Source organism: Manduca sexta, chromosome 4 (assembly GCF_014839805.1).
Source record: "Manduca sexta isolate Smith_Timp_Sample1 chromosome 4, JHU_Msex_v1.0, whole genome shotgun sequence".
NCBI lineage: Eukaryota > Metazoa > Arthropoda > Insecta > Lepidoptera > Sphingidae > Manduca > Manduca sexta.
In genome coordinates this window covers 4146734-4172963 of record NC_051118.1, presented here as the reverse complement: position 1 = coordinate 4172963, position 26230 = coordinate 4146734, and the positions used below count along the sequence as shown (strand labels likewise).

At 37.0% G+C, this 26230-nt stretch overlaps 1 protein-coding gene and 3 long non-coding RNA genes across 5 annotated transcripts in view; 2 read left to right on the top strand and 2 right to left on the bottom strand.

Annotated features, from left to right (window-relative positions):
• Nucleotides 1–26021, top strand: part of LOC115443006 (ornithine decarboxylase) — a 36206-nt gene extending 10185 nt beyond the window's left edge. The window contains exons 1-11 of one of the 2 annotated variants that reach the window (XM_030168275.2): nucleotides 3668–3839; nucleotides 9916–10088; nucleotides 11007–11294; nucleotides 11576–11693; nucleotides 12463–12594; nucleotides 13019–13142; nucleotides 13562–13735; nucleotides 14234–14365; nucleotides 14946–15065; nucleotides 23783–23991; nucleotides 24308–26021. In XM_030168275.2, the coding sequence (XP_030024135.2) occupies nucleotides 11108–11294; nucleotides 11576–11693; nucleotides 12463–12594; nucleotides 13019–13142; nucleotides 13562–13735; nucleotides 14234–14365; nucleotides 14946–15065; nucleotides 23783–23991; nucleotides 24308–24488 (1377 nt within the window). In that variant the 5' untranslated portion in view covers nucleotides 3668–3839; nucleotides 9916–10088; nucleotides 11007–11107 and the 3' untranslated portion in view covers nucleotides 24489–26021. Of the gene's footprint in view, nucleotides 1–3667; nucleotides 3840–9915; nucleotides 10089–11006; nucleotides 11295–11575; nucleotides 11694–12462; nucleotides 12595–13018; nucleotides 13143–13561; nucleotides 13736–14233; nucleotides 14366–14945; nucleotides 15066–23782; nucleotides 23992–24307 lie in introns of those variants that run through there. The other variant, XM_030168274.2, reaches the window with a different exon arrangement.
• Nucleotides 15077–21271, top strand: LOC119190480. Its single transcript, XR_005112927.1, has 5 exons — nucleotides 15077–15872; nucleotides 16326–16982; nucleotides 18121–19894; nucleotides 19979–20535; nucleotides 20775–21271. It is a non-coding gene; the product is annotated as an uncharacterized LOC119190480 (long non-coding RNA).
• Nucleotides 16561–17899, bottom strand: LOC119190481. The gene is made up of 2 exons (XR_005112928.1): nucleotides 17415–17899; nucleotides 16561–16975 (listed from the first exon to the last, which is right to left on the bottom strand). It is a non-coding gene; the product is annotated as an uncharacterized LOC119190481 (long non-coding RNA).
• LOC119190483 lies at nucleotides 21424–23229 on the bottom strand. Its single transcript, XR_005112929.1, has 2 exons — nucleotides 22571–23229; nucleotides 21424–22480 (listed from the first exon to the last, which is right to left on the bottom strand). It is a non-coding gene; the product is annotated as an uncharacterized LOC119190483 (long non-coding RNA).
• Nucleotides 26022–26230: the final 209 nt, after the last annotated feature.

Genomic DNA, 26230 nt, shown 5'->3' with positions numbered 1-26230 from the left:
GGTTGTATTACTTGAGGTTAGAAGATCGTTTCACTCCTTGCAATCATACAAACGTCTGCAGTCAATATGGTCGTAACCTCACCTATGATCAATAACCTTATAATCAGCTGTCACCTCTATATTTCCATTGGCGAATAATAAACTAAATAGAACAGATAACGTGTCGATGACTGCTGTGCGAAACTCGAGAGTGAAGTATCGTTGTCCTTTAGTATTTAAAGACGAATATTGATCAAAATGCTCCCTTAATTAAAATTCGACTCTAGACAGCTCCAGAATAATGTTTTTGAACATCTAAAATGTGTGGACTGAGCGGTTTTCAGTTAAAAATTGAGTAGATTTCTTAATACTTAGCATAATTATTTCTTATGTTTACGCAAATGTTAGACACTAAAATAAAACTATTTGCGGTATTTTATATTATAAATTTCTCCCGACGTTTCGAAGACTTTTCAGCCTTCAAGGTCACGGCGGGGACTGAGGTGTTGGTCGTTCGAAAAGTCAAAGTTACAATATCTACCTATATTTTACAATAACTTAGCAATAAGGAATTGCTAGTGATTTGATCCTGTTTGGTAATGCAGTCTGAAAAGAAACTACAAAGATTTTATGATCGTCACCGTGAGAAAGCGTCATCAAATATGAATCCATAAATCTAGTTTTTTCACTTCCTATATGTCAATTATTATCTGTAGGCCTTCATAATTTTTACTATCCTAGATATGCGTAAGTTACCTGTATAATAATCTACCAGAAATTAAATCATAGGAAACTTCAAACATATCAGTAAATCCAACTCAAATCTAAACAAGGAAAACTGTAATCTGACAATATTGAGGAAACTAGATTATAGAGATGTGGCATTCTGGTAAACGAGTACGAAAACTACATCTCACAGATAATCTTCGAAAAGATAGGCAAAGTCTTATATACGTATAAGTCAGCCTCACTTGACCAAGCTTATATCCATCCCATGCTATAAGAAGAGATGAGAGTATTGTCTATTTTGGCAAACATAAATCCCTAATGGCCATTTTCAATACACAATCTCAATTTTAATCTTCGATCCAGAGAATAAACCAAAATAAGATATTCGTAAGGATGTAAGAAAAACTTTGTTCTGATAGGTCCATTGCTCTGTTTTTGCGATCGAAAAAAGCGTTTGGGGTCATTTATTGAAAACGGTGGTAAATCAATAACAGTATCTGCTAATTTTAGATCTCAGAACTTAAATTGAACCAAGGACTATTATTCACGATTCAAGTACGTTGTCACCAATCAGCGAGCCAATGGACATTGGACACAGGCTATCGCTAGAGGTCATGTCAAAGTATGATTTTTACGAGAATTGGTTTCCACTGATAGCCTCGGATAGCTTACACACAGATAAAAAACATCTAATTGGCGAGTGACTCAATCTATCCAGAGATACTTGAGATATCAATGCCATCAATCATCAAGGACGTGGCTTTTGACCTGGTTGTTGCTATTTGCTGATACAAAAGCTGTAGAAGATAAGTAGGTGTCAAAGCGTCTTAAATTGGAATTTTGCGAAATAATTTTTTATGAGTATAAAAAGGCTAAAGGAAAAAAGTACGTTCTGACTTCTGTATCAACATTTAAAATAACTAGCTATGATAATGGGTTTTTAAATTTAAGTGTCTTTTCTTAGAAAGGGGCATCGTTCTTTGGGAATTTCCAGTATTGTTTTTTTTAAAGGTTCAGATACCTTCAACCACCCAAATACCTAACATTACACCATAATAAAATGTCAACTGCCTTCATAATAAAAGGTGGCATTCTGTGACAGTGTGTTTTGTTATGTCATGTTTAGGGATACCATTTTATCACAGGCTCCAAGTCAAAATATTATGACAGATGTATACAACGATTATCGGAGCTGCTATGTGTACATATCTCGAGATACCCCGCGATGTGCGCATGTCACGTGCCGTCCGGCCTCGCGCCCTGCCACCCTGCCGCTAAGGGCAAAGGTTATCGCTGCAGGAAACATCGGCTGCATCATTATTGATATTCTGACACACTTCGTTGTTGATCTGACCTACATTATGTGTGTAAATAATATGGCGTGTAGGACAGTAAGTTTGATCGCAGCTATTGCGCGAAAGACCTTTCGGAAAAATTCTTCTGTATCTACCTATCCAGAGTCTATAGTATCAAGTATTCATGACCACTGTGTGCCATATTTCATCTTAATCTGCTCAGCGATATCTACGTTTACGTCTAAATCTTTAAAATGCAAATCACCGCAAATAATTTATTCGTTAATAGAGATGAGAGGTTCCGTTTCATCGCGTTTTGAATTATCACGTGTAGATAAGATTTCTGAAGCGTAGATATGATTCATATGCTTTAGCGTAGCCAAGACTGAACACGTTTCAACAAGTTACTGCATAGTAAATTAGGTAGACGACCCAGAGATTCGCAACTAACCTGTTGATACAAGACTGTACTAATATTATACGAACTCCTCCGAATCTGAATGAGGTAGAGCTACGCTAGTATAACAGCTATGCGGTTTTATGGCATTGCGGTTTGATCTGAGTAGACGTAAAACCGATTTTGATGTCGCTTGTGTAACATATTCCAGAATTTTGCAGGCACCGCAAAGCGACCTCATTACACCTGATGGTAGTGGAGTGTGGTTCAGTAGTATGGAATGAGGAGAGATGACCTCCTCGCGAGTTGACACAGTTATGCCGAAACGCGGCCTGGGCCACTATAATGGGTTTTAAATCTTGTGTAGTAACTAGTAAGGTGGTTGCTCCAATTGCATATATATATCCTACCATCAGTTAAATCTATCAATAGACTAATGGTTTATTGTTAATCAAAGAAAATTTAAATTTAAATACTTTGCAGTTAACCGGGTTACTTTATATGATATAAGATTATTCTAGAAATGAGAGATGTAGAATGAACAATACTTTAGACTATATGTGAGGAAGATAAATAAGATAAATAATGTTTATTCGCATATATTTCACAGTAATTAATCAGCTGTCGTAAATTCAATATAATTGCGAAGTGATGTATTTCATAACGTCAATTTGTAGAACAATGGTCAACATATAATTGTTAAAGAATAAATATACACGGTTGTGATGAGAGAATAGAGAAATTATAATAAACATATTATCTAGACTATCTTCATTGAAGTTACAATAATTTATCTAAATTAAACAGTAAAAGTTTATTATTTTGCAACGAGACAATTTTATCAAATATATAACTTGTGTACACGTGCGCAATTACATTATGCTTGTAGTAAAATAAAAACAAATATTAGTTCGCGATACGGCCTGCAGGCGGCGCTCACAACTCGATCTCGTGTCCGTGACGTCATTGTTAAGCAGTTTGCAGCGGCGCAGAGCAATGTTACATCAGCCGAAATTAGGGTTGCCAATTTATCATATTCCTAAGTTAGATTTCAATTTTCTCAGTACTATTTCAGACATGGTATCGTTTCAATTCAATGATATACTTTTATTATAAGTATTAAAGCGATGTACAAACAGCCATGCTAGTTTAATTATTAATAATTCTAAATTCATTAGGAAGTATTACTCCGGTAACCCTAGTTGAAGTATTGATAGGAGTATCCCGGCATGATAACAGCCCATATATATACAATCCGAGCTCGCGCCCGGCCAGTGCTACGCCAGCCGTCAGCGCGTTCACACGTGAAGGATCTATGCCGGAAACGTCCTCACTTTCGCGTCTTTTTCTTTTGACGCGTTCTTTTTATTTTGATTAGCAACAACCCGGTGGTTGTTGCTTATAAGTACATTAAAGCTTCGAGAATTACTCCATTAAAGGTGAGACATGTAATGGATAATTTTTTGTTATTGATTAATTGTATGCCAGTGTGTAGTGATGTTTCTTGTGTGTAATTTGTGATGAAAATGTGTTTTATATGTTTAATGCTGAATTTTTTTGTGGTTATATGTTTATGTCCGAAGTTTCTTGTACGCGCAATTTATCGATTTTTATAGGCAACTTTTAGTTAAATGTGTTCTTCACGAAGCGAACTGGGGCATAGCTTTCCCGAACTTATTAAAACTTTCTAGTACTGTGAATATCCAGATTTTGTAAAGCTAGCATGTTAAGCTTAGTCGACCAATACAATTGAAAGCAAATAATTGGTTGCTCTCCAGGTGTCGCCTGGTGTAGTGCGGGTTGACCACAGACTTAGGTTATTTACGATTTCCCTGAAGTCAGTGTCATTAATAGGTCACAGATTAAAAAGTCTAATGTCAATTTCTTTGAACCCAGTGGCGCTGCCCTAGTGTTGCAATATATTCTGGTTGTTTTCACAAGGAGAAAAACATGTTAAAAGGTTTAACCGCCGTTTTTAAGAAACTATCCCCATCGCTTCTTTTGTTGCATTTCGAAAATGGATCAATCAGAACAAAGATTTTTTGCGATGACAAATTAGTTATATTGTTTGGATTGAAGATTGAGATAGAGATGTTTAATTTAAACTGTCGTTAGTTCCCAAGTAACAAGGTATATGGTTTTAGACATGGCAAATCATTTCCAAACCACAAGTAGGTGATATGTCTATCGTATCAAGTTAAATATCTTTTCCCTATTGGAAATATAATATATTTTGTATGTTGCGAATTTTGATTAACAATAGATGGTAGTAAATTTTATAATGCCACGCGTCTCTACACATATTCCCGTCCTTATACGAATAAGTTTGTATTTGTAGTCCCAAAACGTAAAAGCCAATAATTTATTGCCTATAATTTATTTAAAATGAATACCATAAGAAACAATGAATTTTGATCCCATCTACTGGCTCAGACTTGGTTTTGCAAGATGCTGTTGTTTAAATATTAATTTCGAGGGCTTTCCTCATTGTATGTAGATAGTAAGTAGGAAAATAATAAAATGAAAATGCTTAATGGTATCTCAAAATTAATTTTATCAAAGGACGAAAATTATTTACGACTCCATAATATCACCCCCCTTCGGTAACGCAGATTTGAGAAAGCAATAAAATTACATGTAATTTCATTATAAATACGGTTGCGGATAGTCATTGTAATTAGTTAATCATTGCAATTATTGGAAATCGTAAAACAAATATCAAAATATGTGGAAAATTAGGCATAATCCCACAACGTGGAATATCTTCCGTCAATGCCCTTGAACGTGGTTTCCACGGCGTGCGCGCGCGCTGCTGAGTCAACATGGCGCCGCGTTGTGACGTAACACACCATTGATTGATGTGTTTGTCACGACATAGTTGCACACTCTGAACAAATGATATGATTTGTTTAGTCATTTATATAATTGACAAAATCTCGGAATACACGTAAATGTTGCATGAAAAATGTTTAGTGTCGTTTACGAGTAGGGCGCCAATATTGGACATGGAATTCAAAATTAGAATTATCGACACTAAACAAAACTTCCTTCACAAATTACATGCATATTGAAATTAATAAGTGACTTCTGTGAAAATCAGAAACCACCACACATGTATTATAATTGCTAAGCCAGCACTTCACCACGACGCGCCGTTACGTTTAAATATTCATTCGGCTAATGAAAGGCTCGACGGATCATTTCAACACGAAATCACATACCATTTGCTGTTATCAATATAATGACATGTGAATTCATTACACATGTGTGCTGATTAGAATATATACTATAAGTAAAATTATACTACTATAAAAATTGAGAATTTGTATAGATATGTTGGAAATAACAATAGAAATTGCCAAATAGATTTGGATGAAAATTGGCTCTTTGATGAACCTGGATTAAATCTTGTAAATTTTTTATCTGCGAAATTACACTCGTACATACGCGTAACTAAGATTAGACCAATCAATTATAGCACAACATACTACGCAAGATATTTCGGATGTGTCCATAACAGCAATATTTCAATAAAATTAACACATACGCAACTTGCAAGTTTTAAATTTGTCGTTTGTTGTAAAAATTGCTTTTGGAAGCCAACTTCTGCAAGTTTACTAGTTAATCTGAACTGTTACTAAAATTATGCAACTCTCATCCCATTTATTAGCAAATCATTCGAACGCAATGTACAAAACTTATGATTCTATCACATCTGATGTTGCTATCCGGTTAGATAAAATATGTAGACTAGAAGTCTGGATAATATTGAATATTAAATAGATAGTAATAATGGATAAGATAAGATCTGATCATGTTTCGAACTTATTACTGCAAATACGGAATAAGTTACATCTCTAGATTTAAATTTAAGTAGAAAATAATTTTAACGAATCTAAAGATCTCTATGTGTTAATAAAAAGTTATATTTTTTATCTGACATCAATATCATGAAACATTTTGAAAAGTTTAAATTGATTTTAGTTATGTACCAACACCAAATATTTTGTTGCCATATTATAAATTATAGTTATTAGTATGTATGTGTGACACGAACAATCTATTTACACCCTAAAACTGATAACTAGTGGTAAATATGCGAGAAAAATAATGTAGTTTGTAAATTGAACGTACATTCAACCGATTGTAGTTTTTATTTCCTTATTAGGTTTTCCGCTTTATATTTTCTCGGGATAAAACTGGCTTATAGGACCTAGGAGTAAAATGCTTCCTATAATGAAAAAAAAACATCAAAATCAGTTTTGTGGTTTCTTAGATTAGCGCGCCTAAACAAACTCTTCAGCCTTATATTAATATAGATTAAGTGAAACTATGCACTGTACTGTGCATATAAATTATTTTTTCGGTAACTTTTGCTCAATTTTCTTCAATTCAATAAAAAAAAATACAAATAATTGTACTTCCGGGCTCTATTCACTTAAAATCAATAGTAATAACACATTATCTTATCTAGTAAACATTTTACCCAAATAAATATGCGTCGCACAAAAATTAAAACAAATATTTACGTCCAGTTATCTTAATCCGACTCGAAGGACCAATAACAATCATAGTTTATTTCTTCGTATTAGTGACAGCGGAGTTAGATAAAAGGCACAGGATTTATGGGTTATATTTTTAGAAGGGACACGGAAATGTAGCCAGTGTAACTACTGGACAAAATAGGCCTTAACATCTCATGTCTCAGGATGGCGAGCGCAGTGAAATATCAAACAATACTTTGTAATTCAAGGTGTTGGAAGCTGTTTCTACTGTTTATAAGTGGTAGTATCGCTTACCATCCGATGAACGACAAGCTGGTCTCGTCATTCAAAGCAATAAAAAAAAAATGAACGCGAGTTTTCAATTTCGAATAAATATATACCAGTTGTCCAGGATTTGAATTTCAAGAATGGCAGTAGCTTCGCCCGTGAACCCAGGAGACTTGAATAATGTTGTACTGTATATAGGTCATTTCATCCATGAAGAGATGCTTCATCACATTTTGATTGCGGGCGTCGCGGGGTAAAGGGACTGATCCAAGCACTTTCCCTGAAACTATCTCTCGTATGTGCGTCTGGACTTATGATGCTCACACACACTGTAAACGATTAGGGAAAGTAGTGGGGCGCGTCTTCGTGTTTCTAGTTACCTTTAGTAGTTATGCCCTTCGGAAATGGACAACATTTCATTTTTTCAACATACCAAAATGTTTATATTTTATGAAACTAGATCTAAAATGATGAGACCCATATTTATTCTTTTTTCGAAATGCAGATATTTTCATTCATGATTTTCACTTTGAATTTTGTTTTATTCTAAAACGACGTAAGCTCCAAATGACGTCACATATACGGCTCAAAACGCAATGACCTTTGCTGTGCAGTAAAAAAAAATGAAGTGACAGTTTTTTTGTTTCTGTCTCTCTCGTTGAAAGTGACAGTTGTGACGTATCTATTGTAATATTGACATTTGACATTGACAAATGACGGTGTCTTAGTTTTTTTAAAATAAATAATAAGGTGGACCAAGGAACTATTTCATTCAACCGTATATGTGACGTCATCAAGCATTTTTCGGTTTTTAATTTTTTTCTCCGAAATTAAGTATTTAAAAAATATTAAAAATTCATAATCGAACTCAGAGTAGAAAAATTAAGAAACTGTATTTTTGTTTTAGGCACGTTTACATTTTGAAATGTTGTCAATTGTGAGCTAATAATATTGTTACGTTTCCTATTAGAGGGCGGTCATAATGAAACAAAAGTATTCAAATAATATACAAAACGATTACTAGGCAAGGCAATACAATATCGGGGTCGGGGATAAAATATGGCTGAACTTAATTCCAACACGGATCACCGCATTCTCCTTTTGAAGTTCGCATGATCCGCATGTATGACGAAACTACAGAATCCTCTAGTCTAAATATAAATAACAGATCAAACGCGTATTTGTTATCGAAAATAAATTCTGTCACATTTTATCTTAATATTAATACCCACTTAAAGTGTGGTTGTATCACATCCGCGACAGTTACCAAGCGATGGATTGTCCGTTAAACAATATCTCTCAGTTCAAGGACGGCGTATTTAAATTTAGCACTCGAGAGTTTCAGATAGGTTGGTGTTAAAGTTGTCAATTCAGATAATTTTAATATTCAGTCATGCTGATAGTTGTAATCAAGTGATTGACTGTCTATTGAATGATATGTTAATTCAAGTGTCGGGCTTCTATTTAGAATCAGAAATGGATTGTATTCTCGCAGAATCGCCAGTAGCAGTAGCAGAGATCCTCCTGGTTGCAAGGAGCTGGGGTAAACAGCCCATATACTTTGCAACGAGAACAAGGAAGCGACAGTTCCTAACGTTACCATAATTTCCGTATAGTGGAATAAGTGTAGAACATTTTTCATCCTCATACCCGATACTACAATTTCTGTAAGCTAGGATTGGCACGACTTTTATGACACCATTTTGTAACTACTGGACATAAGACTTAACATCTCATGTCTCATGATAGCGAGGCGCAGTGAAATACGAAACAATACTTTATTCAATGTGTTGGATGATGTTTCTGCTGTTTAGGGTCGTATAGCTTACAATTAGGCGAACGGCAAACTCGTCTCGTCATCCAAAGCAATAAAAAAATCGAGCGGTAAAGCTCCGCGAGTTTCAGGGAACACTAATCTGTCTTTATTCCGCAATGAAATTAATCAAATAGAAAGATAAGGAAAACGTGCAGTGAGTGTGTGCTTTACGCCAGTTGTATTCTGTCCCATGAACTATGAGTAACTTACCTATCTCTCATAAACCATGATAGATATACTCAATTCTATTGCTTATTCTTCGTGCTCAACCCATTCGATGCCCCACAAAGTATTCGAGAGATTTTATAATTTATCAGCAAATATTTATAGATAATTTTATCAGATGGTGAAATAGTGCTTTGCGTAGAGTGCAAGTAATGCATTCATGAATCATGTTTAGAGGAAAAGGGCTTGTCATTTGGCAGTCGCTAGCGATGTTTTAGATTACAAGCAATGAGCAATGTCTCATAGTCGAGAACAATCTAGCTTTCTGGAATTACATGTCGGAGTTTATTTTTGGAAATGCGTTTTTCTGATGTTATTAGCAAAGTGTTGCTCGCGGCTTTGTTTGCGTGAGGTGTAAATTTTGCGTACTCATAGGGGCAAAACTAAATCTTAATTCATGATGATTTCGAAATGCCAAATTTTATCCAAAACCGTTCAACAGTTTGTGCGTTTACTTTTAACGAACATATTCACATACTGCATATAGTATAAAGATAATAAGTTGTAAAAATATAAACTGGTACTTATACATATGTCGCAATTTCCTGTTTGTAAAAAGTAAAACAAAATAAAAACAGTACTTTTATTTTTAATGTTTCTGACTAAAGAGTGTCCCTATTTTGAGGTTTATTTTATTAAATACCATTTGTTAGTGCTTAAGTAAGTGTAGTTATGTATGTTTATGTACGTGTGTTGTTGCAGGCAGCACCGGGCTCGTCCGGCGCGTGTGCCAGTGCCGGGCCTCACGCGCGAGTGAGCCCCTGTAGAGTCGCGCGGCCGCGGCCGGCGTCGCGCTGCTGGCGGCGCGCGCTCAACGTAGACCCGCCCTGGCTGCGCCGTGCGAGGGCCCGCTGACGCCATACCACCGACACTTCGTGAGTAACCTCATGCAACCTGACCCAATACGATGCAGTGGCCCCTTGGCCACTGGTTATATATACCCCTGACTATATAACCAGATTCCAGCCGGCTTCCCTTTGTTAATTTTAGTATAATCTCATTATTAAAACAAGTTGCAGATAGCATTCATGCAAATGTAAGTTGCGCCGAGGTCCTTTTTGGAAAATGTCATGCTTCGTCACTGTTACGGTGTCTTTTAGACGTATGGGTGTTCGTTTTTAGTTTAAAACCCCCAAAGAACTTAAGCATTCTATTCCCTTTTAGTCTCAACCAATTTTAAAGCTCCCCCACGAAAATGGGCTTAGCGGCGAGTGAGTGCGGGGCGCGGGACGGCGGTGCGGTTCCGACGCCACGTACGCAGCTATCCGCACTGCTCTGTCGTGCATCCTTCCCTTTCCCCCGTACATCTGTCTCGCTCGCTCGGCGGTGCCGCTCGGTACATCGCTTGTGTTGCCGCTCGGACGGCGACAAGTGGCGCCCCCTGCCACTAGTAGCATATTACCGTCCTGGATGACGACAATCCAGTTGGTTAGCGTGGGTTGTCGCCGCTCGGTGCGGACCCAGAATTTAACCCCCGAGGCATTGCAAAGATCATTTCGACAAATAAATCACGCGCACTTCGCTATTGATACATGTGACAAAAGTAAACATTTTTAAAGGTTTCATTTTACGCATTTTGTCTATCCCCTAATGTCGTTTGAGGAGGGACTCTAAGCAAAGAAGCCCCAGCACCCTACCCCCTCCCGCCCCGCCCCTACGACTACCATAACCTAGTGGCCAGCACCCACATACAAACACAACACTCACACTGTGACTCTTATCAAACACACCATAGTGAAACAAGGAAGAAAAAACCATAACCAAGTTATTAACCAGCATCTTTCCCCCCGTAGCTGACATTCGTTGACTAGCGCTAGTGGGCCCCCTACACCAGGCTCAGCGTGCACGTGACACACGACCCCCCGCGCGGCCCCCGGCACACGGACAGCACAAGATGAAGGTTGTTGAGGAGGAGCAGCGCGTCAGGGTCATGGACGGCCCGTGGTCGCCCGAGGAGGTCATCAGGGAGATCGTGGACGGTGGAGTGCAGGAGGACCCGTTCTACGTGATGGACTTGGGTGAGGTGGTCGCCAGGTACCATCAGTGGAGGGAGCTGATGCCGCGCGTCGAACCTTTCTACGGTTAGTGGGGTGTTTACTTTTTAGTTCTAGAGAGATGTTAGAGTTGGAGTTTGGAAGGTACTGGGTTCGATTCCTGTCGTGAGCGCAAGGAGTTTTGCTAAAACAATTTGCCCAAGATTTATGAAAATCTATTACATTTTTATTAACATAAGTGGAATCTGTTATTCTTCTGCCTACCTCTGAAAAATGCAGAAAGCATAATGCTCTTTATCATTGACGTATCCACTCATAATACAAGAACAAAATCACAAACCAATACACACTCATGTATTATGTTGCAGCCGTGAAGTGCAACGACGACAAGCTGCTGGTGACGACGCTGGCGGCCCTCGGCGCCGGCTTCGACTGCGCCTCCAAGGCAGAGATCGAGCTCATCACCTCCATGGGAGTGCCGCCCGAGTGAGTACACTGTACACCATATTTAATTCTAGCACCGAAAACATATTTATTTATTTATTACACTATTGTACAACAGAGACAAAAATAATAGAGCTAGAAAAAAAAAAGAATACAAATGGCGGTCTTATCGCACAAGGCAATCTCTTACAGACAACCATGGGAGGGATATAAGAGAAAACGGAATAATAAGGTGTACGAAGGATTTAATTAATTATTTAAAGAAAAAAAAAATTACATACAAATACTATACATACATATTATGTGATATAATATCTAAGTGATGCTTAAGTCATTAGGAATATAAGAAACTACATCAATTGTAAAGTCACTTTAGTAAATTCACGGGTGTGTGCCCTTGGGATTTGACTGCGAACATATTTTTTTTTTGATACGGCAACAGTAAACTTACCCCACGGTACCTGATGGTAAGTGGAGTGGGGCTCAATATAATGTCGGCTGACGAGGACAACAATATGCCGAAAAGGCTGTTTGGTAGAAATCCATCTATCCATATAGTTATAAATAAATTAATTAAGTTTAAGTTTATAATATGTTATAATCCAGAGACTTTTGGGCATCTCTGGAGGAGGCCTTCACCCTCCAATGAGAGTGGTTCACACGTGACACTCTAACATTAAAATAGATATGACGAAAAAAAAAACATTTTTCAATTATATGGTTTTCTTATTTACTACTTGTCGTGTTGTGAAATAAAAGGCTTTTTATTTTATTTATATATTAAGTTTAAAATCTGTAATGTTTCGAACAGGCGAGTTATATTCGCGAACCCGGCCAAGATGGCGTCCCACATCCGGTACGCGTCCGCCGTCGGCGTCGATCTGATGACCTTCGACTCTGAGACCGAACTCATCAAGATCAAACACTACATGCCGCATGCGCGGTGAGTACCTAATTATTCGGCCCTAAGTCCGTCAAAGGGCGTGAGGGGGGCGTGTTATATATCAAATAGCTGACCTATAAATAAACTTCAGCATCTTAAGATCGTTGTTATTTAATAAGATATCATCAACATCTCAAATGATATCTTGAGTCATTGATTTAGATAGCTGAGTTTTGTTTATGTGACAACGCTGACTGAGCTGATGATGACAGGCTCTTTAAACGACAACTTAAGCTTCGTTTAATAGTTCAACACATTAAATGTCTACTTGAGATCTTACTCAAGTGTAAGATTGATTTATAATATCTAGTATTGTTGTTGTGTGTTTTGTGAGTTGTTTCTTTTAATAAATAAATACGTCCCTTAGTATTTCCGTCACTTTGGGACTTATTTATTAATTAATGTTTATTTGAATGTCATGTAGGTTGGTGATCCGCATCCGCTGCGACGCGGCGGACGCGCAGTGTCCGCTGGGCATCAAGTTCGGGTGCGACGCCGTGTCCGAAGGCCCGCGCCTGCTCAAACTCGCCGCCGTGCTCGGACTGGACGTTAGTTACTTATATTTTATTATATTTTATAGATCATTTCATCTATGTAGACGAGTCCCACTACTTTCTCTAATCGTTTATAGAGTGCGTGGGTAGTATGATGATACGCACACAATTATGAATAGCGCCAGGGACAAGAAAATATTGCGTAAATGAATGACAAAACTATCACATTTAATATCAGCCCTGTATTATATACTGTCCCACTGTTGGGCACGGGCCTCCTCTACTACTGACAGGGTACATTTAATACATACTTATTATACGAAAAAAATATTCATAGTCATAAAATGGTTTAATAATATATTCTTGAGCGTTCGACAAAGTTCCTTAAAGCGGGATATAAAAAATGATGAATTATTTTTGTCGTGTTGGAAGTAGAATGCGAGCACTGTGTATAATGCGTGTACTGTGCGCAGGTGGTGGGCGTGTCGTTCCACGTGGGGTCGGGCGCGGGCGAGTGCGCGGTGTACGCGCGCGCGGTGGCGCTGAGCCGCGCGCTGTTCGCGGCGGGCGCGGCCGCGGGGCACCGCATGGCGCTGCTCGACGTCGGCGGCGGCTTCGCGGGCGGCACCGGCAGCGACCTGCACGAGGTACGCACACGCGCAGCTGTGGACGGGAGTGGACTGATATTCCCAACTCCTAACTTTCTATTTGATTATGTTAAAGACAAATTAGCGTTCCCCGAGACTCGTCGAGCTTCACCGCTCGATGTCATAATGCGTGCCACTGCTGATCCTGGCTTACAGGAGTTGTAATGGTGGGTGAGAGGGCGGGAAAATCAAACAACAATATTTTTTTCTGGCACGACTAATGATAAGCGCGATGCTGTTCAACTAAAGTATCTAATGGCAAGAGATGGCTATCACATGCCATTACAGCTGGTACTCAGTGGAAACAACGCACCACGGTTCGAGACGGACCACACTTGGCGAAAAGTGGGTGCACTAGTTGCGCCTGCGCAAACCCCATCAGGGATAAATGCGTGGTGTGTGTGTGAACGTAGGTTCAGTAGTGAACACCACGATTTTTTAGACCGATGATACCAATACGCTACTCAAATGATCAGAGACTCATGATGAATTTGGCAGGTGGCGGGTGTGATCAACAGCGCGCTGGAGCAGCACTTCCCGGACCGGAGCGTGCGAGTGATCGCCGAGCCGGGACGGTACTTCGCCGCCGCGGCCTACACGCTCGCCACCATGGTGCACGCCAAGCGAGAGGTAAATCTACTAATAATATCAGCCCTGTATTATATACTTGCCCACTGCTGAGCACGGGCCTCCTCTACTACTAGAGGGATTAGGCCTTAGCCCACCACGCTGGCCTAGTGCGGATTGGTAGACTTCACACACCCTCGAAATTCCTCTAGAGATCTTCTCAAATGTGCAGGTTTCCTCACGATGTTTCCTTCACCGTTAAAGCGAACGATAAATTCACAAAGAATACACACATGATTTAGAAAAGTCTGAGGTGTGTGCCCTTGGGATATGAACCTGCGGACAATCGTCTTGGCAGTCCGTTCCACAACCAACTAGACTATCGCCGGCTATCTACATCTACTAACAAATATATATTTTTGAATCCTTTATTATCACCTTGATTATCGCCAAAATAATGAAGTATTGTCCAGTGCGGCAGCCAAACAGATATGTTGTCCCGCTCTGATGTATGGCGGCGGGACGCGAGTGAGCGAGACAGCCTAAGATAATATCACCAGGGGGGGGAGCGGGTTAAAAGGTCACTAAAAACATCACGTGATTAATAGACGACTCCACACTATAATATTGTTATTTATCTCAGCTGCTGGGCAAGGAGGGCGATGAGGAGTCGCACACGATGTACTTCATCAACGACGGCGTGTACGGCTCGTTCAACTGCGTGCTGTACGACCACCAGCACGTGCGCCCGCGCCCGCTGCAGGTAGCCATTCAGCATACTTAGCAATCCTGGATTTGTAAATAGGCCGTGTAGGCCGCGGCCTAGGGCGGCAGATTTCAGAGGACGCTCACTCGATTAAATTAATCATTCGTTTATTTAACTTAAGGCGAATCCGTTCATGGCTCCGCCGCAATTTTTTCGCTAGATGGCATTGAAGTCACAAAAAGTCACATTTTTTATAATTACGTCCAAAATACTTTGTTTCTAGAATTTTTTTTGCTATATGCTAGAGGTATATACTATGCTACAATTTATCTATATATTTATTTTGCTTCATCATAACGAATATCTGAGAATAGTACCGTTTAAGTTAGCTGAAGCAGAAAGATCGGTATTTCGTGTACATATACGCACGCACACATATCGAAAGTAATTTTTATATAGGACCACTAGATGGTACTAATGCAGAAAACATATTTCAAGGTCTCGAAAAATTGAACGTAATCTCTCGTATCGCATCTTTGTTGGTGCATACTTATAATGGATGACGAAAAATTGGGAATAAATAAATTAAAATACTGTATTTTATAGCTTGGCAAAAAAGTGTAGAAATGGAACTAATCCTTTATTTTACCTGGCAACATTATCACATTTTTGACGTTTGTGAAGTTTTATAAATAGTGTCGGTGTTGTCTTTTATTAAAATTTTGCAATAAGAACAAGAAGATACTATTCGCGATACAAAATGAATAAGCCGCGAATAATAAGGTTCGCGAGAGAAATTATATATAAAACTTTTACCGACCATGTCTAGCTGAACAAGAAGCAAAAACAATTCTATCGGATCTGGTAAGTGGAAGTTTATTTTGTTAATAATTTAAGTGTACTTTATAAGTTTTGATGAGTCTGGAGTGATTTTTACTACTTGCACTAAGTATTTTTCTATATCTTGCAATATATTATCAAGCCCGTAGGTAATGTTTACATTCATATGACAAAATTAGTTTAAAGATTGTCCACGTCATCTTGAGATACTTGCATCAATAATTAGTAATTACTAATTGAGGTGTAGTGTAGGTAGGTAGGTAGGTAGAGGTAGAGTGGTAAGGGTTCCACCTTACTACTGTGATTTAAATCTCATTGAGCTTATATGGGGCTTAGCAAAACAGAAGCAGCTCATATTGTATAAAATATTAATGTTATAATAATGAAATGATTCATTCAAAGTACAGGTTTAATAATAATTTACAATTTAATATTCATTTATTATCCAAATCAAAAGTAATTATTTGTTTGTTAAAGGAAGCATATGTGAGTGCTTTCAAGACATAACCGAAGATGATTGGAAAATCTCATGTCAACATGTAAGAAAAATTTAAAATGACTATTACAAGAGAGAACATACCCTGTAAGAGGACATTGAAAGAATTATAATAAATCTTAAAGATGACAGTAGTAGTTCTTCAGAATCACAGGATGACTGTCCAGCCAGCTCCAGTCATGAAAATATGGACATTGATTTTACTGAAATACAATATTTGGAAGAAAGTTTTTGGTTTTATTTGTTTTTAAGTAAAATGCCACAATTCTGAAATGATTTCTCAAACTTAAAACATGACATACTCTAATTAAATTTGAATACAATGGCAAATGATTTACCAGTTTATAGTTTTATATTTTTATTATAGATAACAAATCACATTTGTCTGGCTAATTTTACAAAAGTAACACTATGTACAAATTATATTATAAATTACGAATGGAAAGAGTAGTAAATTTTTCCTTTTCTCATAGTTTCCAAATACATGCGGTGGCCGAATCTGAAAATCATCAGCCATGGAACTAGGCTGACCATTGCTCTACGTACAATAATTTATTGCACAGTAGTTCTTCAGTAACCTTGGTTTCAAAATATTTCATCCATAGTGTGGAAGCTTTGTATTAGCTAAAATCTGAAATGTGAGTAGTAATATAGTATATGTTTATCCACATTACATTATCAATTCAAGTTCAATGTTTAGTCGGCCAAGTAAAAGGTGAATTACAATATTGACATATAGCAAGTTATCATGATAATTAGCATAGCATAGTAGTAGTTCACACCACCAGGTATTAATGATTACAAATACAAAACATTTATGTGAAGCATTCATTGTATCTGAACATTCCTTTTTTATTCTACTTCAATGTGTGGTGGGACCAGCAGTCTTTACCAAGAATGTTACACTAATAATTTAGTTGAGATTTTATGACACCAATCATATTTGAGGCATTCAAAATCCTATCACCCATAAATGGTAACAAAACCTTGGAATCTCCGGCCTCATGATAATACAACTAACACTATGCCAAGGAGATAAAGGTCTATGGATATTGGATACAATAAATTACCTTGTGCACTGGTGTCAATTTTTTTATTTAGTTCCCATGTTGTACTTTTTCTTTCACATTAGCAAACACAGAAGAATCTCCATCTCTAATAAAATTTAAATAATGGAGACTATGCATTTCTTCACTCTTGAAATTTTTTATTTTAGATTCCATTGCCGTAAACGGCTCTGTAATTTTTTTACAGCAACTAGGTCTGTTTAAATCTATTCTTTTCAATTCATAATATTTTCCTATTGTGAAACAGTATTTATTTTTGAAACCAATAAATAGGCTTTTTTGTCATTGCTGATAATTCAAGCCTGGAAAGAAAATTGTCATGAGATAGTATGCTAATGTAAAGGCATGAGTAATCTAATAAATAATAATTCCTATATTGTGTATGGAACTTCCATTCCTAATGATGAATCTAAGTTGTGACCATATAACCTTTTTAACTAGCCCCCTTACATATAAACAGTAATATATAGAGTAGCATCCAATATATACCTTTTACACTGGCAATAAATCTATCTTAGTCACCAGGTTTCTTTATTTCCGCAGACAATTATTTGTCCCATGTATTGTCGTTTTTCAATTGCAAGAAATATAATACCAGCCATATTTGGCGAGTCCACAAAGATTATCATATGAGCCACTCGCGTGTAATATCTGCAAGCTGTTATGATTGCCCACATAAAGCATATTATGTTTGTGTTATCCCTTTCAGAACAATGGTGCCAAATTTCATCACACATGCTGCATTAAAATGTGGAAACACTATGGAAACCCTTTTGTTTTTCACTGGCATATTGAATTTGGAAACAATAACCCGAGTATGTTTTGGCACATTAAATGCCCACTGAAGTTCGTGCTTCGAGTCCACAATCAGTTATCCAATTACCAATTGCAGGTTGTTACTAGAAATCATTTCCACAGGTAGTAGATAGGCATCGGTATCCGGTTGGGATCAATTGGTTAGTTCTGGTTCCAACGCAGCTTCAGTTGTGCTAGCACTGACGGTGCATGACGGAGCTTCATACAGATATTTTGGTATAGCACGTGTATACGTGTACATCAAAGGTGTACATACACCGAGACCACCATTATGTTGTCTTGTATCGAATCCTAAAGGCTGAACTAAACTCCTTGCAAATGTGATAACGAAAATTAGCGTCGTCGATAAATTCAAACAAAACATGAAACAGAAAATCATAAGTATTGATGGACTAAACACAAATTCGACCTCACACCCACCACATAAGGTTGTTTTTTAATCGCGAGTAACGTCATGTTTTTGTAAAAGCCTGGAATGCAATGGCCGTCACAAGTCACGGAGGTGGTTGTAATGTACTGTTCTTATAATGAAAAAGCGGCTATTCAATTTGGCCGTATATAATACGACCGTCGAGTGAAATTTTATTTTATTTGATTTATTGTTGTAAAACAGACTTTGGTATGAGGTATTTATATAAAAAAAAATATCTTCCTGAGTTACGCTACGGCGATTGGAATTTAAGTTTTTACAAATGAAATATTTATTTATAATAGATGATTACTGTATAAAATCGAAACAAACATAGACTAATATATAATACTGGAAGATACAAACACTGAAATGAAAAATACAATTAAATATATCGGTAATATGATTATATAAACTTCTGTCAACAGAATTAATTGCTGATATGTTGTTAACTCCTGTCGTCCAATTATTCTTTATTTAATTGAAAGCTCCATAGATGTTATTTTTATTATGTATTGTTTATTTTTTTATCTTTGAAATATTGTCTATTTACGTATTTTATCGCGGTGATATATATTATTATTTACTCCCAATATAAGTACATATAGCATTAGGGAGAAAATAATATAAATCACCACGATAAAATCCGTAAATAGTTTTATTTGAAAAGTTACTGTATAAAATACGATTTTAAAGCACCTATCCCGAGGGAGAAGTTAATAAATAGAAACAAAATCATAACTTTTATTGAAAAAACTATATATTATATTCTTTTATCGATCGTCACATTTACAAATTACATTATATTAAATACAGGTAAAATTCTCAGGCGATCTTATTTATAATTTTAAATCTAAAATTTTGCACAGGCAAAACCGCGTGCAATAGTAGTGACATTAACGTAATGTGATGAAACTTACTTTTTACCTTAGACCCAACAGGGTATTGAGCTGGCAACGTCCCATAGGTTCACTTCACGACCTTGACGACGGTCAATAGGAAGAGCGGCAACGTCGGTTGTAATATGTCAAATCATAAATAAGGCTTCTATCAAATACTCATAACAATGGAGATACACGAGTGTACTTTGTTTACCGTTGTTTACTTTTCTTGACGTAAGTGAAGACGCTATTTCAAGAAATTTGAAGTGCTAATTCATTAAAATATGTACGCTTTCATGACTGTGCCTCAACTTAAAGTTGAGGTTCGTAAAAGAAATGCGTCAATTGCCGGAAAAAAAGGCTAATTTGATAGAAAGGTAAATACTATAATATTTAGGTTATAATTCGCTTATATGCCTTATTTTCTTGTTCTCGGACCTCAGTTCTTGGTTTTGTTATAGATTGCAATCTAATGACCGGAATAAAAATTTTGGTGTTGACTGCGAGATCCAAGAGGAGATCGCATATCTGAGTCCAGCCACTGATACTTTCAGAGACATAATTGCGGACACTTCTTTACCAATGATTACGAGACAAGCAATACAGGAATATTTTGAAAGTTATGTACCCATATGTAATGATTATAATCTTAGGCAGTTGTTTACAAAGATGACAGTGTAAATTTTATGTATTTAAATTGGTATACCTACACTCATATATCATGATATCTTGATAACATTATATTATATTTTCTTACTACATTATTGTTTTTTTGCAGATATAATACTCAGCATAAAGGACAACTCCTGTACGAATTTCGACATCTTGTGACTGCCCGCTATTCCACAGATGGCATTTATACCCACTGCGAGGACAATGTAAAGCCAGTATGAAAAAATGGTATACTTTGTGGATATAAAATTAAGTAAAGATGGAGTAATTGAAGAATGCCATTGCGATTGTGCTGCAGGCAGTGGTACTCAAGCATGTTGCAAACATGTCTCTGTATTGTTGGATGGTACACAAAAAAAAATATTAAATTGCATCTGTCAAGTACTCAAAAATTAATGACATTCAATAGACCCAAGAAAGTATTTTATAATTCACCCATTGCAGCTCAAAATTTACCCAACAAGATATTGAAATCTTGTACTTATAACACACTAAAAGATACTTACTGATATTATGGACAGTTATGCTGATTATGTGAAAATTTTAGTAATGGGATATGATGAAAGCTCAATACCTTTATTACAGACATGTGAACCCGCAAATCCACATGGCATTGAATGGGATCGTTACACCTATGTAGATAGGACTCCAATAGATATTTTACTAGAGAAGCTATTATTAAAAAATATTATATCTGAACAAATTCAGGAAGTGAGAAGAATACAAGAGCCCAAAGTGATTCCTCTGAGTGGCATGAAAGATCATGCAGGATTACTGCCAGTATGTTTCATTTAGTGTGCCACAGTAAAGCATATAAGTACCAAAAATATATGTAATCGATATGATTTTTGGCCCCCAAAGCTGTGCAGACTATGTTAGTTGTGCATAGTAAAATCCAAGAAACTATTTCCATTGCCAAATATGATAGAGATTATGGACTAAAAATAAAAAAAGTGGATTCATTATATCATTTGAATATCCTTTTCTGGCTGTTTCTCCAGACGGTATATTGGGTAAAGATACTATTGTTGAGGTTAAGTGTCCATATGCTGCTAGATATTATAAAATAACCTCTGTGACTGTGCCTTACTTAAAAATACTTAATGGAGAATTACATTTAAAAAAGCAGCATCCATATTATGCCCAAATCCAAGGCCAACTTTATTGTTCGGGGGCCTTAATATTGCAATTTTATTGTTTACACATTTGAGGATATGAAAATAATATTCATTAATAGAGATGACTCATTTATTAATGGCATGTTGACAAATTTGTTAAACTTTTATGTACATAATTTAGAACCAGAAATGTAAATAAGTATGTGTATAAGAACTATTTACAATTAATAAATAAATTGAAATAATTACATCTTTTTATCTAATATCTTTCACAATATAGTAATAGTATAATTCCTGAAATTGTAGATGTTTAGCACATAAAACATAAAAAAAGATTTTGCTCACTATTGGGATATAGTTATGGTCTAATTCATTTTTTAAATTTTGTTTGTCTTTGTTAATCCTATTATTCTTTCTATATGAACTCCTTTGTTTGCAAGCTCCCTATCTTTTATTACATTAAGACCAGGCAACTGAAATTTTTCTTTTAAGAAACTGGGAATCCTAATGGTCACATTTTTGTCTGATGAAATATATATTGTATCATAAATCCTCTGTCAGTCAGTATATACTACCACTTTCACATTTTGCTAAAAGGTCACTTTGTTCCACTGCCTACTGATCACTTATCAATCCTGCAAATGCTTGAGAACAATATAACAGCAAGCTACCAGGTATTGCACCAACTAATAAATTAGAATTAGAATCACTGCTAAGAATAATCACATTGCTGCCATAATATTTTATTTTGTGAACCACTGGACTAAGAGCTGAGTAGACTAAATTAAATTTTTATATGATTCAAAACCTGTGTAAAACTTAATAGTGGCATTATCATCTTTATATCTATTCATAAACCCATATTTGTGTTCTTGATCAACTTGAGTGCCCTTAGATATAAATTCATGCATAATATATGTACATCCTACTGCACTGTTGTCTTCTGTTTTGACTGCTTCTTCATGATCAACTTCCAGTAAATTGTCTGTCACTTATTAGGTTAACTTTGCTACTTGATGGTTGTGAATCATCTACATTTGTTACTCGACTGACTTCTTCGTTCAATACGTTGTTGATGTGCCACAACAGCTGGATTTTCTGGTTTTATCTTCGTTAAGAAGAACACAGATAGCACAGCTGTCTTTTTAAGAAATTTTGCAAGGAGCTCATAACCTGAAATCATAAAAACAAAAATAATTAGCACGAAGTAATTAAAAATTAATGGAAATAGGTAAATTACATAGAAATTCTATAGTGACTCACCTGTATAATTGATTTTCCCGTAATAATCTTTTTTCTGTAAAATGCGCAACACACAATCGTGCTGTGCTACTAGCTTCGAAGTTTTTTATACGTAACGCAGATTCCCATTGCTTTCTACGTTTACTTTCCTTTGGAAATAAATGTTTTCCTCTGTTTTTACAATTTAACGCACTGCATTGAGGCATTTGGAACAAAAGTATATTATATACATAAACACTCAGTGATACGTCATACGGTTTGACGTTTGTTTTGTCAAGCCAAGGTACAGTGCGCCCTCTGTCGTGATAAAAAGTTAGTGATTCTCCTCATTTCTATTTTCTATTTTTCCCATTACAAAATTATTTAAAAGGCATATCATATTTGATGTGTTTTTAAATGATTCATGTATATTCTACTACGATATATCCAATTTGAAAAGAATAAATAACGCCATCTCACGGTTATCTTGGTGCGACAGCGTTAATCATTTATATATAGTTCTCATTTGTGCCGCTATACTCAGTCAGCCGTCACTCACACTAACAATACGTACTTGTCAAATTTGATGAAATTTTAAAGGCCGAAATATCCATGATTATTAATTATTTTTACGTTTTTCTTTCAACTGCGAGAACTAATCACTAACTAGACGTGAATTTAAATTCTTTACTTGCCAATACTTGTTTAGTTACCCAGATTAAAGCCGAAACAAAATGTATGAAAATGGACCTTGAGGTATCGCCTTAAGTGCCTTCCATAATACAAACAAATGGAAAATTATTAAGTATTTTAGAAACCTACATACATAATTTACTTGTTTAGTATATCGATGATTTATGCCAGCTGGATGATATTTGAATAGCGGTATTTTTTTTATTGCTTTGAATAGCGAGACGAGCTTGCCGTTCGTCTGATGATAAGCGATACGACCGCTCATATACAGTAACACTATCCAACACTTTGAAGTACAAAGTATTGTTTTTGTATTCCAATACGCTCGCCATCCTGAGGCATGAGATGTTAAGCCTTATTATGTACAGTAGTTACACTGGCTACAATATCCTTCAAACCGGAACACAACAGTGACTACACACTTCTATCCAGATGGATACCTACCCAGGTGGACTCTCACATACGAGAGACCTATCACGAGTAGATTTTTACAAATTTATACCGTGGTTGGCTACGGTGATTGTAATTTTGCCGTTCACTTGAATCAAGTTTCCATTCCAGGCCCGGTCAGACAACCTGCTGCCGTGTTCCGTGTGGGGTCCGTCGTGCGACGGGCTGGACTGCGTGCTGCCGGCCACGAGCCTGCCCGCGCTGGCGGTGGGCGAGTGGCTTGTGTGGCGAGATATGGGCGCGTACACCATTCCAGTGGCGTCACCGTTCAACGGCTTCCCCTTGCCTACTGTGAAGGCGGTTGTGGATAGGCGGCTGTGGTGAGTCATTTGTATTTCTGATACACTATCACACCTAGCGTATTTAAAAATATTGCGGGCTGTGGACAATGGAATGTCAACTTTGTGTTCGTTGTGTACGCAGTTGATATTTGATTGGCGAAATAATGCAAATATTCGCTCAAATATGCCATATGTGATGCCACCATATCAAATTATAATTCATAGTTAAGACAGGACAACGTCTGTAGGGTCAGCTGATCCTATATTGTCTGGAAATGTTTAGGGGAGGGCTATGTTCAATGGATTTCATGTGGCTAATGATAATAAATCTTATACAAAATGTTTCTGATCGCAGGTCGATGTTGCGCGAGCTGTGGCCGTTGTCGGCGGCGGGGCTGGCGTGCGAGCCGCCGCGCTCCGACACCGGCGCGACCGACGTCGTGTCGGACGGGTCGGACGTCGTGTCGGACGCGTCGGACGTCGTGTCGGACGCGCACCAGCTCTGCGCAGTGTTCGTGGAGTGCGCGCTCAAGTGAACGCACGGAGCGCGCTCACACATTTATATAGCGGATTGTGAGGTTTTAAATGGGCATATATCCTGAACGGACCTCGTTTGTACTGACTTTTATAGATTTTAAGTGGACGTAACACGGACAGTAGCGGTGTGACGTATTTATACGTTATTCTCATACCCCTTTTAGAGGTTTCGAAGTCGACTAACCTGAAAAGGTCGGTGCAAACGGGGCAGTGTCTTTGGTTAACGGAGTATTTCAGTGAACAATCCCAATACCTATCTTCGGATCAATGGTAAAAATAAACCAATCAAAATGAGTCATTTGTGAAACATCAAGCCTTCTGATTGGTCCATTTTCGCTATGGATCCGACGATAGGATAAGTTGGGATTGTTTATTCAAATATGCCGTAAGATAAGTAATCAAAGACAACTTCAGGATTGTTTCTAGGTTAGGAGTGTTACAGGGGTAGTTGATACGCGTGATTTAACCACATTTTTGGTGGCGTTTAAAACCTCACAATTCGCGAGTTAGCTGATATGTACAAAGCAAACGTAGACTAAAAAACTAGTTACATAAAGTTGATTTTACGTTGCATATGATCGAAAAAATATAAAAAATTGGGTGTTTTAATTATATTTTTAAAAATGGTTGGAGTGAAATGGATTTTTCTGTAATTTGTCTCGGACTTAAATCGTCTGCTTTGTACATGTCAGTTACTGATAGGCCAAAAGCATATTTATAAGTAAAGTGCGCGGTATCTACGCATTTTTTCATGTTCCTTTCGTTTGACCCTTCCATAAGTTCAAATTGAGTTTTGTGACAGACGTGATTTCATGTTTATTATTGAGAAAATCGTTGAAAAATTATGTATTTTTATGTATTTATCGATGGTTCTTGTTTATTGTTAATATTTGTTTTATTTTCTAACATTTTGTACCGATTTGGTATTTTTATTTTGACTTTTCCCTTATCGGGCTCCGATTGTATTGTGTTGCGGATTTTACAGATGGCGCTGCGTACGCTTCGTAATTTTTTTTTTCTATTTTTAAGTTTTATAAATTGTAAAAATAATCATGAAATTTTTAAATGTATTTTAACGCATAAATATATTGTATGCAGTGTCCACAAATGAATATTGTTTATCCATTTGCATTAACATTAAACTAACCAAAAGTTACTAATTGCAAATGTATGGAAATTGAACTTTGATGCTTTATACCACCTTAAAATCTGGCCGAGTGACTGCTAAACACAATTTTGAAAGCAATCAAAACAGAGTCTAGCGCGCTTATGAATACGGTACAAATTACCGTGATGAAAACTAAGCTGGTTTGAATCATTCATGTGTCATAGTACTTTCAGCTGTATGCTAAATGCTCAAGATTCAGTTTCAATTGTTTTCTTATATATATCGTCCATACATTTGTCAGTTATAACTAGAACATTCCCGATTGCCATTTCACGGATACGTTTCGATGTTTCGCCATTGTCACTAGAAGTTTACGAGTTATTTGTAGCGAAATGCTTTTTGGATTATAATTTGGTGAATAAAATGTGTTTTATTTATCATTGGAAAACCCTAAAGCTCTAGTTTCCTAGAACAGCGGTACCGCCATAAAGCGGCAGTAATACAGCGGTGAATGACGTCACTAGAACGTTTTCTATATAAACCAAATGTCGTGGTTTCCTAGGGAGCGGTATTTGACACCGCAACGTCAAAACGCGGTACCGCCATTTGCATGACGGCCGTCTTGTCGGTGTA